The 16,329-nt window shown below is 38.8% G+C and overlaps 1 protein-coding gene across 1 annotated transcript in view; it reads right to left on the reverse strand.

The window, feature by feature from the left end:
• Window positions 1-16,329, reverse strand: part of LOC124615783 (endoplasmic reticulum transmembrane helix translocase) — a 193,784-nt gene that overhangs the window by 84,377 nt on the left and 93,078 nt on the right. Inside the window, exon 17 of the mRNA XM_047143898.1 lies at window positions 10,318-10,441. Within this exon, the coding sequence (XP_046999854.1) occupies window positions 10,318-10,441 (124 nt within the window). The remainder of the gene's footprint in view (window positions 1-10,317; window positions 10,442-16,329) is intronic.

Below are 16,329 nucleotides of genomic sequence, written 5' to 3' on the forward strand. Positions count from 1 at the left end.
TGAACATTGTTTATATAACAGCTGGTACATGACGTGTCATTTCACAAGTGGCTCTCCCTCTGATAGTATATGTTGTCCCAGTTGGAGGTCTGGTACAGGTGGTGGTAGGAGGGTGCATGGGACAGGTCTTGCAGCGGGGACAGTCACAAGGATAGGTGCTGTAGGGTAGGGAGTTGGGTGCAAAAGGAGCATAGGGTCTGACAGGAATATTGCGGATATTCGGAGGGCAACAAAAAGCTATTCTAAGTGTAGGGAACAAAATCTCAGACAGAATGGACTTCATTCCTGAAAATGATTTTAGAAAGTTATGGCCTTGTTGAAGTAGCTGATTAATACCTTCAATACCAGGATAATACAGGGCGACAAGTTGTGTACACGGAGGAGGAGACACGTTTTGGAAATATCTAATGTGCAGCAACATGTATGCCGCATATTTTCGTATTATAAAAGTATAAATTCAAATTCCACCAAACATCGCATGTTACTTTCCAAAGCATTGAAATCGAGATTGCGATGCGCTTTTGTAAGCTCACGTCACGAGATCTTGCCAACCGATGACGGCAGATATTCAAAGCATAGAACACGTGATGTAGTCAGCCAACAGCAACATCATGGTTAAGGAGCGCGACCACACAAGTAGGAAAAGTTAATGGTTTAAATTAATATAAATAGCTTTCACATATAACATTGGTCTTTAAGATTAATAAGCTGCAAGAGAATCTAAGCGTTCACATATAATGTTGATCTTTTTACTGCATGTTACACTTTAAAATACATCACATAAATGTGCCTGTAAAATTTTTAACAATGACATAAATGTCTGATCATCTGGGCTCAAAATTCTTCTAATGGTCGTCCTCAAAGAGTTGATTTTTAAATTAAAGTAAAACACTCTGTGATTTAAGAAATTCATTATACATTCTTGCAAGTAGTTCATCTTGCATAAAAGGAAACTTACTTTGAAGTTAACGCTTTTCAAATCACCATTCACAATATTTTCCCATGACCTGTTAGAAATATTGTAGGTTCGTTTCAGCAGTTGCCACAGAGTGCCAGATAACACGCGTCACCGCGCTTGTGCAGCTACGATGATGCAGGAAGCCCGTATGTTTAAATGTGTAAAACATTAAAAGATCTTACATTATGTCATAAAAGAAACAAGACATCAGAGGATACTACAAGAGCCTTGGAATTTCGTGAACCAAACTAAAATGCATAATCTAGCTTTAAGTGTGCAATTGTATGTCCAGATTTGGATGTAAATTTTCTTGGAGTATCAGTACTGTATTATCTCATGTTTGATTCTTTATTTTGGCATAATTCCATACGTGCTAAAAGATGAAAACGTGCACCTGAAATGCAGTGAACAGTTGAAAGTAGCCAGTAGTGTGGAATTAAACACTTCATTTGAAATAAATGGACTGCCTCAGAAGAAAAAGAGTAATAAAAGCCAAATTTTTTTAGCAAACTGGTAAAAATAACTTCATTGTTCTGCAAGGTGATTAATGCTTAACAATCAGAAAGGTGGAAACAAAATAAAATCTCAAACTAATGACTTATTTTAGCCTTCCATAATTACTTGAATGTATTTTAATTTACTTGATAGCTCCGGCCACACAAATCCGTTTTGTTTTCATTTGACATGAGAGCAATAAACAAAGAGGAAACAGCCAAATCACTAAACGTAAACACTGGTCACATGGAGATTACCCACCTCTCAACTATAACTCAGACTGCTCTGTGTATCCGTCCCAGACTGCTCTGTGTATCCGTCCCAGATCTACAATATTTCCAAACCGGAACAATACTAGATAGTGGCATCCCCCCCCCCCCCCCTCCGTCTCCGGAACAATACTAGATAGTGGCATCCCCCCCCCCCCCCATCCGTCTCCTCCCTTCAGCGTTTGAGGTAGGAGGCCAAAAATTAAATCAACTTTTCAAAAATTGTTCATTTTGTAGCACACCTCTTTCTGAAGAGTGAAGACATAAAACATATTTCTTTGACAAAATGTGAGATATGTTATTTGGTCTTAAGTGTGCCACGCCTCTTCACACAGTATTCTTCTATCACACGTCACTGTATTTCGCTGTGTCGAATTCAAACATGCATGTTTTGTAATGAATGCCATCAACCTATATTCAGGACAGTGGAAATTAAAATCTCCTGTAGTGCCTCTCCTGCTCCGAGTCAGCCAGTTAGACATCCTGCCCCTCTTTTTTAAAAAAAAGACACATTTAATACTGGATGGAATTGTTTGTAACCAAGAGAACAAGAACTCTTCAGAAAATTTGCACTCTTTATTGCCTATTGGCTAATAATTTGCTGTTTTACATGACATAAAATTAAATATAGGAACATAAAACAAGTAAAGACAAGAAAGACAGAACACATTTCTTCAATCCTTAAGTCCTAGTATTTTTCTCTCTCTGATCTTGATTCAGCTTTACATGGCGTGCTTTCCTTTCTGCAAATCTATTACCTCATCAAAGTTCAAACATTTTGCTACGTGAAAAAACGAAATGTAGTTTTCTAATACTGAAAAAGCTGTTAATACAAATAGTACCAAAGACTGGTGTGCTTTCTTGAGCTGATTACATGTCTTTTGACAGTGTCTGCTAGATAAAATGAAAGAAACTTGTCTAATATTGCAGCAATTGTAATACATACCAAATAAACAAGACTGTTTTGGAACAAATTGTCATTTTTATGACATGACAGAATATAATTCACGAAGTACGAATATCAAATGCCTATCAGGCCTACTTCAAGCAAACAGCTTTATGTCAGGAAATAGTTTCACATTTCATTTATAAGCTCCAGCTTCTCAAGCAAGAAATCGAAAAGTAGTAGCACAAAATTTTTATGTAAATTTGGGATCTTCATATTCTTTCATAACCATTTCTTCTCCTTCCTCGTTCTAGCAATCTTGTCATCACTAATTCTGTAACTATTCCTGCCAGTGTCAAAACTTATTCTCCCATTAACTTCACTAACCGTGCCACAATCAACAGTTTAGTTATCGCACGTTTATTTTCCGTTTAGGCATTATTATCTGTTTGTGCAATGCGTTTTCCAAGCTACTCGCAGAGTACAACTTAAGTTAGCCAGGGACTGTACAGCTGGCCCTTACTAGTGTAGCTGTCTCGCCAAAAAATTTGTGCTTCAAAATCTCATTTTCTTGGATACACTGATTAGGTAACATGTAATCTTTCTTACTTGTTACTCCTGTTAGTCACGTATTGCCACTCTGGTAGTCTGAATCTATGGCTTTCGCTAGTAATTATAACAATGCTGATCATTCGCAAACCCATTCAACACACAAACAAACAGCGATTGTCATTCACCCGTTCGGCTTTATTCCGCTCAACTTGTATAGCCCCGTCCTCTTTTGTTTGCAGGAAAGTTTATTTCTAGATGCGACAGGGATTCCCCTGGCAGAGACATCATGTACACTACGCATGAATTCAGAAATCAACTTATGATTCATTCAGAAGTCAACTTTGAATGTGTTCAAAAATCAACAGGGATGCGTTTCAAAATTATGTATAATCGATAAACCAATGTGCACTGGAACATGAATTTGGACCCCCCCCCCCCCCCCCCCCGCCCCAAAATTGCCACCCGGGGCAGATACCCCAGTTTACCCCCACCCCAGATCTGGGCCTGTTGGCATGTGTGAATCTGGGTTTTTCCCAGTTTTCTCCCAGATGAAAAAATTCCCGGGTTTTTCCCGGATCTCCCGGTTGTCCTGGGTTGTATACGCCCTGTCAAAGCACTCACCAAACATATGTCTGCCATAGTTGAGCAACACCTGCAAACCACAGTACGAAGACTTTCCTCCTATGTTAGAGACCCCAACCATTTCCTAGTTCACCTGAAGTCCATGCCTATCCCACTCCCATCACACACCTCGCTTGTCACCATTGGTGCCATTCCCTCTATACCAACATCTACGACGTACATGGTCTGTCTGCTGCTGAACATTTCCTCAGCCAGCGCCCACCTGATTCGAAGCCCATGACATCCTTGTAATTACAAACAACTACTTCACTTTGAGGGGCAGATATACGAAAAGATCATGGATATGGCCATGGCAACCAGGATGGCTCCTTCCTATGCTAATACTTTTATGGGTCACTTGGAGGGGGCTTTCCTGGTATCTATAATCCTTCAGCACCTAATTTAGTATAGATACATTCATGACACCTTTGCCATATGGACTGATGGTTAGGCTGACCTGTTAAAATTCCTGGAATCTCTAAATGGATTCTCCCAATAAAATCCCATGTCATTTTCCCTTATGTTGATCTCATTCTCACTGAAGGATAGCTACACACTTCTGTCTGCATTAAACCTACTAACAAACAACAGTACTTGCATTCTGACAGTTGCCAAACTTTCCGCGTCAAACGTTCCCTCCCATACAACTTTGGTGTTTGAGGCAAACACATTTGTTCAGAGGCAGACTGTTTACAGCAATATACCACCACACTCACCTCAGCCTTCACTGGATGTAATTACCCCACCAGCCAAGTTCCTGGGCCATCAAATCCAAGCCTGATGCTGCTAATCCATCCAAGAAACAACTTACGAGTACACCACTTGTCACCCAGTATCATCCTGGTCTTGAATGCATTAATCAGCTACTTCAACAGGCCATGACTTCCTAAAATTGTGCCCTGAAACGAGGTCCATTCTGTCAGATTCTGCCCACTACACCTAGGATAGCTTTCTGTTGCCCTTCCAATCTCTGCAACATGCCTGTCGGGCCCTATGCTCCTTCTGCACCCATCTCCCTATGCTATGGCTCCTATGCCTGTGATCGTCCCCACTGCAAGAACAGTCCTATCAAAGGGAGAGCCAACTGTGAAATCATATACATCATACACCAGCTGTTATATAAACAATGTTTGGCCTTTTACATCTTCATGACTACCATCAAGTTACCTGTTAGGATGAATGGGCACAGGCAGAAGGTGTATACGGCAATACACAATATCTGTTGCAGAGCATGCACTACAACATGACAATTGTGACCTTGGCACATGTTTCACCACAGGTGCAACCTGGAGCACCTGTGAATTCTTGCCCCAGAAACCAGTTTCCCAGAACCCCGCAGGTGGGAACTGGCGCTACAACATGTCCTTAGTTTTTGCCACCCAGCTACCCTTAATTTACAATAATTTCTTCGGTCTCGGCATTTCATCACAATGATTATTCTTTTTTTTCACTCAGTTACAGTTTTCTACTTCTTTCATTTTATGACTCTATAACACACAATACACTTAGCTTTTAGTTCTTACACTATGTGATAAAAAGTATCCAGACACCTGGCTGGAAATGACTTACAAGTTCGTGCCCCCCTCCATCGGTAATGATGGAATTCAATATGGTGTTGGCCCACCCTTAGCCATGATGACAGCTTCCACTCTCACAAGCATATGTTCAAACAGGTGCTAAGATTTCTTGGGGAATGGCTGCCCATTCTTCACAGAGTGCTGCACTAAGAACAGGTATCGATGTCGGTCAGTGAGGCCTGGCACGAAGACAGTGCTCCAAAACATCCCAAAGGTGTTCTATAGGATTCAGGTAGGACTCTGTGCAGGCCAGTCCATTACAGGGATGTTACTGTCATGTAAGCACTCCGCCACAGGCCGTGCATTATGAACAGGTGCTCGACCATGTTGAAAGATGCAATCGCCATCCCCAAATTGCTCTTCAACAGTGAGAAGCAAGAAGGTGCTAAAAACATCAATGTAGCCCTGTGATGTGATAGTGACATGCAGAACAACAAGGGGTGCAAGCCTCCTCCATGAAAACATTGCCACACCATAACACTACCGCCTCTGAATTTTACTGTTGGCACCACACACGCTACCAGGTGACATTCACCGGGCATTCGCCATACCCACACCCTGCCATCAGGTAGCCACATTGTGTACCGTGATTCGTCACTACACACAACGTTTTTCCACTGTTCAGTCATCCAATGTTTATGTTCCGTACACCAAGTGAGGTGTCGTTTGGCATTTAGCGGCATGATGTGTAGCTTATGATCAGTCGATCGATCATGAAATCCAAGTTTTCTCACCTCCCGCCTAAGTGTCTTAGTACTTGCAGTGGATCCTGATGCCGTCTGGAATTCCTGTGTGATGATCTGGCTAGATGTCTGCCTATTACACATTACGACCTTCTTCGACTGTTGGCGGTCTCTGTCAGTCAACAGACGAGGTCGGCCTGTAAGCTTTTGTGCTGTATGTGTCCCTTCATGTTTCCACTTCACTACCACATCAGACCCAGTGGACCTAGGGATGTTTAGGAGTGTGGAAATCTCACATGCAGACGTATGACAGAAGTGACACCCAATCACCTGACCATGTTCGAAGTCTGTGAGTTCTGCGGAGTGCCATATTCTGCTCTCTCTCAATGTCTAATAACTACTGAGGTCGGTGATATGGAGTATCTGGCAGTAGGTGGCAGCACACTGCCCCTAATATGAAAACCATACGTTTTGGTGGTGTCCGGATACTTTTGATCACATAGTGTATTAACTCAGGCATGACATTTCAACAGAAATATCTCCCTTGCATATTACCATTTCTTCCACCTTTAATCTCTCAGGTTTTCAAATCTTGCCTGGTGCACTGCACAACAATCAGTCTTTCCTTCTCACTCCATTTGCTAAGTCTTGCCTGGACCAGAGTTCTTGGTGACTTTTTCGAACTCTACCCCTTTTCCTAAACCTCATCCATCCTTTTCTATCACTCCTATTCCTTCTCCTTCAACCCTTCTGCCAAATGAAGGAGCCACTGGATCTGAAACCTTGCACACGTAATACATTTTATATGTGTGTTTTCCTGCTGCTGCTTGACGAGTAGATCCAATCACACTAACTATACAAAGAAAACTTTAGACAATAAAATGTCCTGACAGATTTGAATATTATGGACACTTTACCGGAGACAACATGTGAGGGAAGTGACAAGTTTGAAAGATGGTAGAAGGGCATCAGTGTTTCCTGGGAATCATTTTAAATGGTTAAGTATGTCATTTTATGCTCGTAGCATGTTTTTTCCCCTCATGAATTTCAGTATTAAAAACTCTGAATATCCGCTAAAACGCTCCCTTATAGTCATGTGATATCTAGTGATGTCACTCGCTAGCACGCTCCTCCTACTGTCGAAGTTCATCCACAGTGATATTTGTTTCTGGAATTTACGTTTCGGAAAATGGGTCACAAATGGAGTATAGTGCCATGTGTACATCTATAAAAACTGCTGAAAAATTATTTTTGAGTCTTCAAACAAAGGAGAAGATGAAACTTCCTGGCAGATTAAAACTGTGTGCCGGACCGAGACTCTATCTTGGGACCTTTGCCTTTCGTGGGCAAATGCTCTACCAACTGACCTACCCAAGCGCAACACATGCCCCGTTCTCACAGCTTTACTTCTGCCAGTACCTCGTCCCCTACCTTGCTTGGGTAGCTCAGTTGGTAGAGCACTTGCCCGCGAAAGGTAAAGATCCCGAGTTCGAGTCTCGGTCCAGCACACAGTTTTAATCTGCCAGGAAGTTTCATATCAGTGCACACTCCACGGCAAAGTGAAAGTTTCATTCATAAAGGAGAAGATGCATAAAATGTGGTTGCAACTCCCTCGCAGAGATCCAAATGGGATAGGAGTAACTATGTGGTTTTATTTCTGTGAGGTTCATTTTGATATTAGTAAGCACTCCATATTAACATGTTGTCCTTTTATGTTCCAATGTAATGCTTGCAGGATTGATCCTCATTTGGAGCAAGGCTTTTTTTTTTTTTTAAGGATACAATTATGTAAGAGCTTTAAATCCTATATCATATGACATTTTAATATCTATTTTCATTTATTAGCTTCATTTTACACTTGATCAATTTGAGAGGAATCAAGACGAGGGCATAAAGAAATTGTATTTTGTACCTAAAGTAGCTATTTGTCTGAAGAATCTGAGAAACCATTTAACAATTTCTGAAACATTATCCATGTCATTGGAGATGATAATTTGCCACTTCCAACAGTCTCCATCGAGCCTGTTGTAAAGGGGTCTCACAAAGAAAAAAATTGACCATTGCTTGGAAGCTACGAGAAAATGCATTAAGACCAGGGAATTACATTAAAATGAAAGCTGGTGCAGCTTAAGACTTTTCAATCATGGTGTTTCAGCAGCAGTTAAATATTCAGTAGAAAAAATAGATACCTTTAAGGTTCCGCTGCATCAAGTGTGTATTTTATAGACATATTTTTCCAGTTGTTTAAATTAATGAGCTAGAGGAACAGAAATACTGCAATGTGTAAAACTGTTGGACGTAAACACAATGATGCTGTCTGAAAATCTGAAAATTGATAAAGAGAGGTATTTGGAAAACAGTAGTAGTTCTAATAACAACACGGCAATTAACAACCAAATTATCTTCTGGATGAAAAACTTTTGACTATGTTTTATTGTGTTGGCTTTCAAAAGTAATTCTGGAAAAACCTTCTCAGTATGAACCAATCAAATAATCCATTTCCAGATTCCTTTAGTTTTAAGATGTTTTGATACTTATTGCTGTGTTGTGTTTTTGAAGAACAAAGAAACCATAGACTCATCAACTTCAGAGAGGTTTCCACTATCAGCCTTCACAAAATTCCTTTCCTTTGTTAGTTAAAAGTTGTAAACAAATTTTCCATTACTAAATAACTACACTGTTTGCAGAAAAATATGGAAAAACACTAGCAACTTTGGCTAAGACTCCTACAACACACGTTTAGCTTCGTCTTACTCCCAGCCTCTGACACCACTAGAGCTTCAGCCAGTGACAGTGTGTTTTCAATCACAAGAACATATCTTGAAATTTAATTATTCTTAAGTTTTATTTACATAAAAATAACAGATATTTTGTGAGAATATTGACCAATATGCTATTTGAATGTTATAATCATACAGAATAACAACAATCTAAACAAAATTTTTAGCATGGGTAAATAGCCTAATGGGTGTAAGGAGAAGAAAAAGCACTGAACTAATATTTAAGAATTAAAATACGGAACAGTGAAGCTTTAAAATGGGAAAATAAGCAGTTTAAATACACTGCAAATAAGTTTATCACCATAACTAAGATTTTGGGAAAGAGGAGTGGCAGATTCACACCCTAGCCAAATGTTTGTGGCTATCCATCTTTCCCTATCACAATCAACTGCTAAATAACATCAAAAACTAACTCCAAGTTAATATCTGTAGGTAGCTTATTTATCTGCTGTCGTCAAATTTCCAGACACTTTATCACAACAAATCATACTAAAAGATGTGTTCTGGAGAGGTCTTTAAGGTTGCGTATGTTAGCTTCACTGTGTGCTTAATGTTATTCATGTTTTCAATTCTAAACTTGAGATGTTTAATGTTTTGTGTGTGTTCAATCCAAGGCAAAACGGTGATGTTTCTGTGATTTTATGCCTCTTTTGCTATATTTGTGGTAAACTTCCATGGATATGTGTCTTATTTTATGTGAGCCCATGAAGGCATAATTGCCAGTATGTCATTAACTGATTTTTAACTATAACTTTCATATTAAGAACAATGTGTTTGATACATCTTCAGTGCACTATTGCCTTGATACAGCATACTTTCACAACACCTAAGTTACAACACAAAAACAATGAAATATGAAAATTCTTAACTACCCATATGATGTGTACCATCATTTCTTACAGCAAATCATACCAATAATGATGCATTTTTGAGAAATTTTCTATGTGCTGGTGCTTTGAAACAGCAATTTTCAAAGGATGTAAGTTATAAAAAGAAATCCATGAAATATGGGCTTCAACTGATAAGGATGAAATCCAATATGGTGTCTCCAAAGTTCTGCTTGTGACAGATTTGAAATAGGATGGCTAGAATGAAGGGACTGAGCCTTCAGAAGGCTACAAGAACTTTACACTGTAGATGTCACTCCCTCAAACCTCTGCTACATATAGCTAAGTGAAATTTCAAAGTACAGTCTTAAGACTAGACCTGTTTGAAAAACATGACATCAACAGTTCCAAAAATGTTGACTGTCATTATGTAAATTCACTTGGGAAGTAATCAAAAGTGCCCTAATAATTTAAATTCTGTAATCCATTACTGAGAAATGTATTTTAATAAATATTTTGGCACAGCTCCACTTCAGAGCCCTTAACTGTGAGTCATGCCTGGGCTATGATGATATTAACATAATTTAAAGAACTGTCTACATAAAGATAATAGTACCACACATTACAATTTCTAGCTCCAACTGTGGCGACATTTCAATAATAACTTACTACACATGATGGAAGATAGTTTTGATGTGAAGGGGGCAGCAATACTGGCATCTCCAAGTTTAACTATCTGAGCTTGATCTTGCTCTTCCATTTCTTTCAATAATTTCTGAATCTGAGCAACACTCTGAAAATAGAACAAAATTTTCATTTTAATGTTCTAATAACTACTGATAGCCAAAACCACTGCAAAAAGGTTAATAGGGGGTTTTAAAATTGTAATTACATGAAAAAAATTCCAAAATGATTTAAGAGTTACATTTAATAAAATGAGATTTTTTTAAAAAAATTCAGTGTTTACAATATAGTAAATGGTACACACAAGAGCTTATAAAATGGAACAGCAGCAAGAGGTATTCCTAAAAAAATATGGCTCTTCAGATATAGTATGGTACTAGGTTAGCTGTGGTTCTCACATACTGCTATCACAAAGTGTTCCTAAATGAAACATCCACTTTGAAACAATTATATGTACTACTGCACATATAAGAAAACATTAAATATCCAGTAAGTCTCCGTGTTTCAACAATCATACTAAAATTGTTGCACATATCAGTCTTACACTGTAACATAAATATTAAGACAACACTAAATTCACCCTGAAGATGTTTCAGAGCATATCCCTGCCCAAAATTAATGGCAGCTCTTACGTTTCTTTTTCTTTCTTCTTTAGCTGAAACAAGTCAATTCAAAAATGGTAGAAAAAATTGTTTTATATATCTCCACAACAATAAGTAACATTACGAGATCTGGTCGAAGTCAACCGACAAATGGTGAAATAAACAATTACCCAACAGATGTCAACAATAATAAATAATATTAGGGTATTTGGGTGGCCAAGAGTCTGGTCTCAAAATTCTAAAATTTAGCTGAAAAGCTTAAGCACTGATGTCTTCACCACACTTGACAGAAGCACACAAGGCCACCGTGTACAGTAATTTCCTTCTGTATAAGATAGGCACAAAATATGTTAATAGCAGACAATTCTTCATCATTCTCCTCATGCTTCCATGCTAAAATTCAAATTGAGGAAGTGGCTTTTGTCTTCCAATTCCCTTAAAACATTGTCAATTAACTATATTTTCTTCTACCAGTCGTCTGCAAGCAAAATATGCACTAATTGAAGTCACTCTGGTCTCCATTACAATTCGCAATATGAAGCTTTGTAAACAGTTGGGCAACACAATGAATGGATAAGAATGTGACTTCATGAAAAAGCTTCTTTAATTGTTTTCAGATTTTCATCATAATTACATGTATTTTTTGCAGTTCTAATTTTTTTCTTTTACATAATAGGTTGTTTGTTCTGATTACTGATAGTTCCAAAAACACTATCATTATGTAAATTTATGTGGAATATATTCAAAATGTGTCCTAAAAATTTAAATTCTGTAACCCATTTTCAAGAAATTGATTTGGGTCCAACTGATGTCAATGATGAATGCTTCTTTGCTACTAGTTTACCAAAACAAAAACATTTTTGAAACCAGCAATGTATCATAATTGTAAATGTGGTCTGGAAATTCTGTAGATCACATGCCCGCTGTAGCTGTGAAAATTGCTTAATGCATATCTTGTCCACTTGAGTAAGCATCTCTCTCATTAACAACAGTCCTACACTAATTTTGCAGAATTCTTAAGGTTCACCAATCTTTCTTACTCTAGTCTTTTCTTTGCTTCTCTTCTGCCAAAAGGAGCACCTGATTTCCAAGTAATACTGTCTTTTTACCTTCAGTTGCTCGGTGAGACCTTCCATAAACCACAATGCCATTTAACACCTTAAGTAAGAGAAATGCAAACAGCAGTGTCAAACTATACCACATGTCCATACAAATACTGTTTGGACTGAATAACTTATTATCATTATGTCTCTGATGATAACAGACATACAGACATAATTTGTAATTGTTATGGTCTTCAGTCCAAAGACTGGTTTGATGCAACTCTCCAGAGTGTAACATTTATGTTGAATGGATCATAAGGTACCAGACCTTCAGTCCAAGCAGAAGCACATGGCAGTTTGGTGATGTGAGGCCTCCAGCATGACGGAAATGATGTGCTGGCTAGCTATTGGCTAACAGAAACTAAAACTTATATGGGCATAAGAAAAATCCAGGCCTCTGATTGGCATAAGAGTTTTTAGGTCAGGAATGCCATAGTCACAGGTTGAGGTGTCTCACAGTGATGCCTAAGCAGACGGTTGTGTATTGATCACATTTCATACAAAGTGTTGCCTAACAGCTTAATTATTGTCAATCGGAGTAAAAATCATTGTTAAAAGACAACATGAACAGTCGCAAAACTGATGATGATCACAATTACTAAATTGGTCAGGAATGTGATGGTCGAGAATCACACATATCACATAGTGTAGTTAACAATGTAGGAAAAGTCAAATTGATACTTACCACAAAGCCAACATGTCAAGTTGCAGACAGGCACAATTAAAAGACATGTACGTAAAGCCAGTACTGTCACAGGTTTCTCCTACCCCCTCAGTGACCGTGCCACCTGTGGAAGCAGCCTTGTCATTTACCAGCTCTGCTGCAATTACTGACAGCTTTTTATATTGGTATGACTACAACCATCTGTCCACCAGGATAAACGGCCATCGCCAAACTGTGGCCAAGAGCGAAATAGACCACCCTGTGGTACAACATGCAGCTGAACATAACACTTCATTTCAATGGCTGCTTCACACTACCCGAGCCATCTGGATCCTTCCTTCCACAATCAGCTTTACTGAACTGCACACATGACAGTTATCCTTACAACAATTCTCCACTCCCATATTTATCCCGGCCTCAACCTACAGTAACATACGGTCCCTCACACCCTCCACCCAACAGTTTCCACCCCCCTTGTCCTGTCATCTCCTCCCCATTCTCATCTCCCATTCTGTTTTGTTTGCAGCCCTCTGCCAAAGCAACCGCTCATCTTTCCCCGTCCCTCTCCTTTTTGCTTCTTTTTTCCTCACCTCCCTGCCCCACAACCTCCTGATGCTGTGCCTGTTGGCAGTCTAGTCCCTTCACTCTCCCCACAGTGTCAGGGTGTATATGTGGACAAGGAAAAAAAAAAGTCCCAAATTTTTCCCGGATGTCCCGGTTAAAAATAAATTTTCTCCCGGGTGAAAATACACTTTTTCCGTGTTAAGTGACAGTATACTTTCTGTCGAAACAGTAAAACTTATCAATCCTTTGAATGGACATGGTTTTATACAGCAGCATGGAGTTTAGAAAACGAAACTCGGGGGAGGGGACACATGCTTTGAAAAGATCTTTGATGTGCAGTGACATGTACACTGCATATTTTCCTATTACAAAAGTATAAATTCTAATTCCACCAATAGGAAAAGTTAATGGTTTAAGTTTATATATAGTGTTGCTACCAGAAAAGCAAAGCTTTCGCATATAATATTTGTCCCAAAGATTAATAAGCTACAAGAGAAGTTTTCACATATAATGTTGATCTGTTTGGTGCATGTTACACTTTAAGATACATCACACAAATACGCCAGTAACATTTTTAATACCGGCGTAAATCTCTGATCTTCCGGGCTCAAAATACTTCTAAATGGCTCGTCATCAAAGAGTTGATTTTTAAACGAGAGCAAACGCTTTGTGATTTAAGTAATTCATCTTACATTCTCGCACATAAATCATCTTGCGTTAAAGGAAATTTACTTTGAAAATAACGCTTTTCGAACCACAATTTGCAATATTTTCCGGTGACCTGTTTAGATTCATTTCAGCAGTTGCCAGAGAGCGCCAGATAAGAGGCATCACCGCACTTGCGCAGCTACGGTGACATGGGAAGCCCCGTATTCGTGCGTGTAAAACATTATAAGATCTTTCTTACATTATGTCCTAAAAGAAACAAGACATCAGAAGATACTCCAAGAGCATCGGAATTTCATGAACCGTACTAAAATGCATAGTTCGCCTTAAAGCGCACATTTCTATGTCCAGATTACCAATGACGTAGGCCTCGATCTGATATTACGCTTTTCAATGTGTTTTTCGGGACGTAAATTTTCTTGGAGTACCAGTACTGTATTATGTTATGTTTGGTTCTTTATTATGGCATAATGCCATACGTGCTAGAAGATGAAAACGTGCATTTGAAAAGCACCGAACAGTTGTAACTAGCAAATAGTGTGGAATTAAACACTTCGTTTCAAATAAATTTACTGCCTCAGCAGGAAAGCTTAATAAAAGCCAAATTTCTTTAGCAAACTGAAAAAATAACTTTATTGTTCTGCGAGGCGATTAATGCTTGACTGACAGAAAGGTGGAAATAAAATAAAATCAAACTAGTAACATATTTTAGCCTTCCGTAATTATGTGAATGTATTTTAATTCACTTGATAGCTTCCAGCCACAGAAATCCATCTCGTTTTCATTTGACGTGAGAGCAGTAAACGAACAGGAAACAGAAAAATCACTAAATGTAAACACTGGTCACATGGAGACTACCCACCTCCCAACTACAACTCAGACTGCTCTGTGTATGTCCCAGATCTACAATACCCCCCCCCCCCCCCCTTCCGCTATAACTCAGACTGCTCTGCGCATCAGAACGTCAAATTTTTTTTTTTTTAAGAAACGGCTTTTCAAAAATAAGTTCATTTTCTAGGGCACATCTCTATGAAGAGTGTGATACATAAAACATATATCTTTGAGGGAATGTAAGAAATGTTATTTGGTCTTAAGTGTGCTGAAGTGCAGTGCCATGCCTCTTCAACAACATTCTTATACGGCACATCACTATATTTCGCTCTGTGGAACTCAAACATGTATATTTTGTAACGGATGGCATCAAACTATTTCAGGACAGTGGAAACTAAAATGTCCTGTAGTGCCTCTCCTACTCCCAGTCAGCCGGTTTGACATCTTGCCCCTTTTAAAAATTAAAAAAAATTGCAATTAATACTGGATGGGATAATTTGTAACCAGGAGAACAAATGCTCTTTATTGCCTATTAGCTAATAACTGCTCTTCTGAGTGACATAAAATTACATATAGGGTACTTAAAACCAGTAAAGACAAGAGACAGGCAAGACGGTACACATTTCTTCAATCCTTAGGTCCTAATGATTTTTCTCTCTGATCTTGCTACAGTTTTAAATGGCGTGCTTTCCTTTCTGCGAAACAACTATTACCTCATCAAAGTTCGTCAATATGAAAAATCAAAATGACGTTGTCTAGTACTGAAAAAGCCGTTAATACTAATAGTACCAAAGACTGGCGTGTTTCTCGATCTGATTACGTCTACTTTGTCACCGTGTGCTGGATAAAACAAAATAGGCCTTTCTAATACTGCAACAATTGTAACACACGCCAAATAAGCGAGACTGTTTTGGCAAAAATGATCATTATAATAGTATGACAATATAATTCATGAAGTACCAATACGAAATACCTATTTGGCCTACAACAATCAAAAAGCTTTACATTAGTAAATAGTTTCACAATTCATTCATACGCTCCAGTTTCTCACACTCGAGACCGAAAAGTAGTAGAACGAAATTTTTGCATAAATTTGGAATCATCATATTCTTCCATAATTTGTGTGATGTCCCCGTTTCTTCTCCTTCCTCGTCCTAACAAACAATCTTATCACTAATTCTGTAACTATTCCAACCACTATCAAAACTCATTCTTTGGTTAACTTTACTAACCCTGCCACAATCACCGGTTTAGTTATTCAATGATTATTCTCCGATTAGGTGTTATTACGTTTTCAAAAAATGGTTCAGATGGCTCTAAGCACTATGGGACTTACATCTGGGGTCATCAGTCCACTAGACTTCGAACTACTTAAACCTAACTAACCTAAGGACATCACACACATCCATGCCCGAGGCAGGATTCGAACCTGCGACCGTAGCAGCAGTGCGGTTCCGGACAAAAGTGCCGAGAACCGCTTGGTCATAGCGGCCGGCTATTATGTTTCCGTAAAATGCGTTTTCCGTGCTATTCCCAGAATGGAACTTAGAAAGGCTGTTACCCAGGG

Source organism: Schistocerca americana, chromosome 5 (assembly GCF_021461395.2).
Source record: "Schistocerca americana isolate TAMUIC-IGC-003095 chromosome 5, iqSchAmer2.1, whole genome shotgun sequence".
NCBI classification, from domain to species: Eukaryota; Metazoa; Arthropoda; class Insecta; order Orthoptera; family Acrididae; genus Schistocerca; species Schistocerca americana.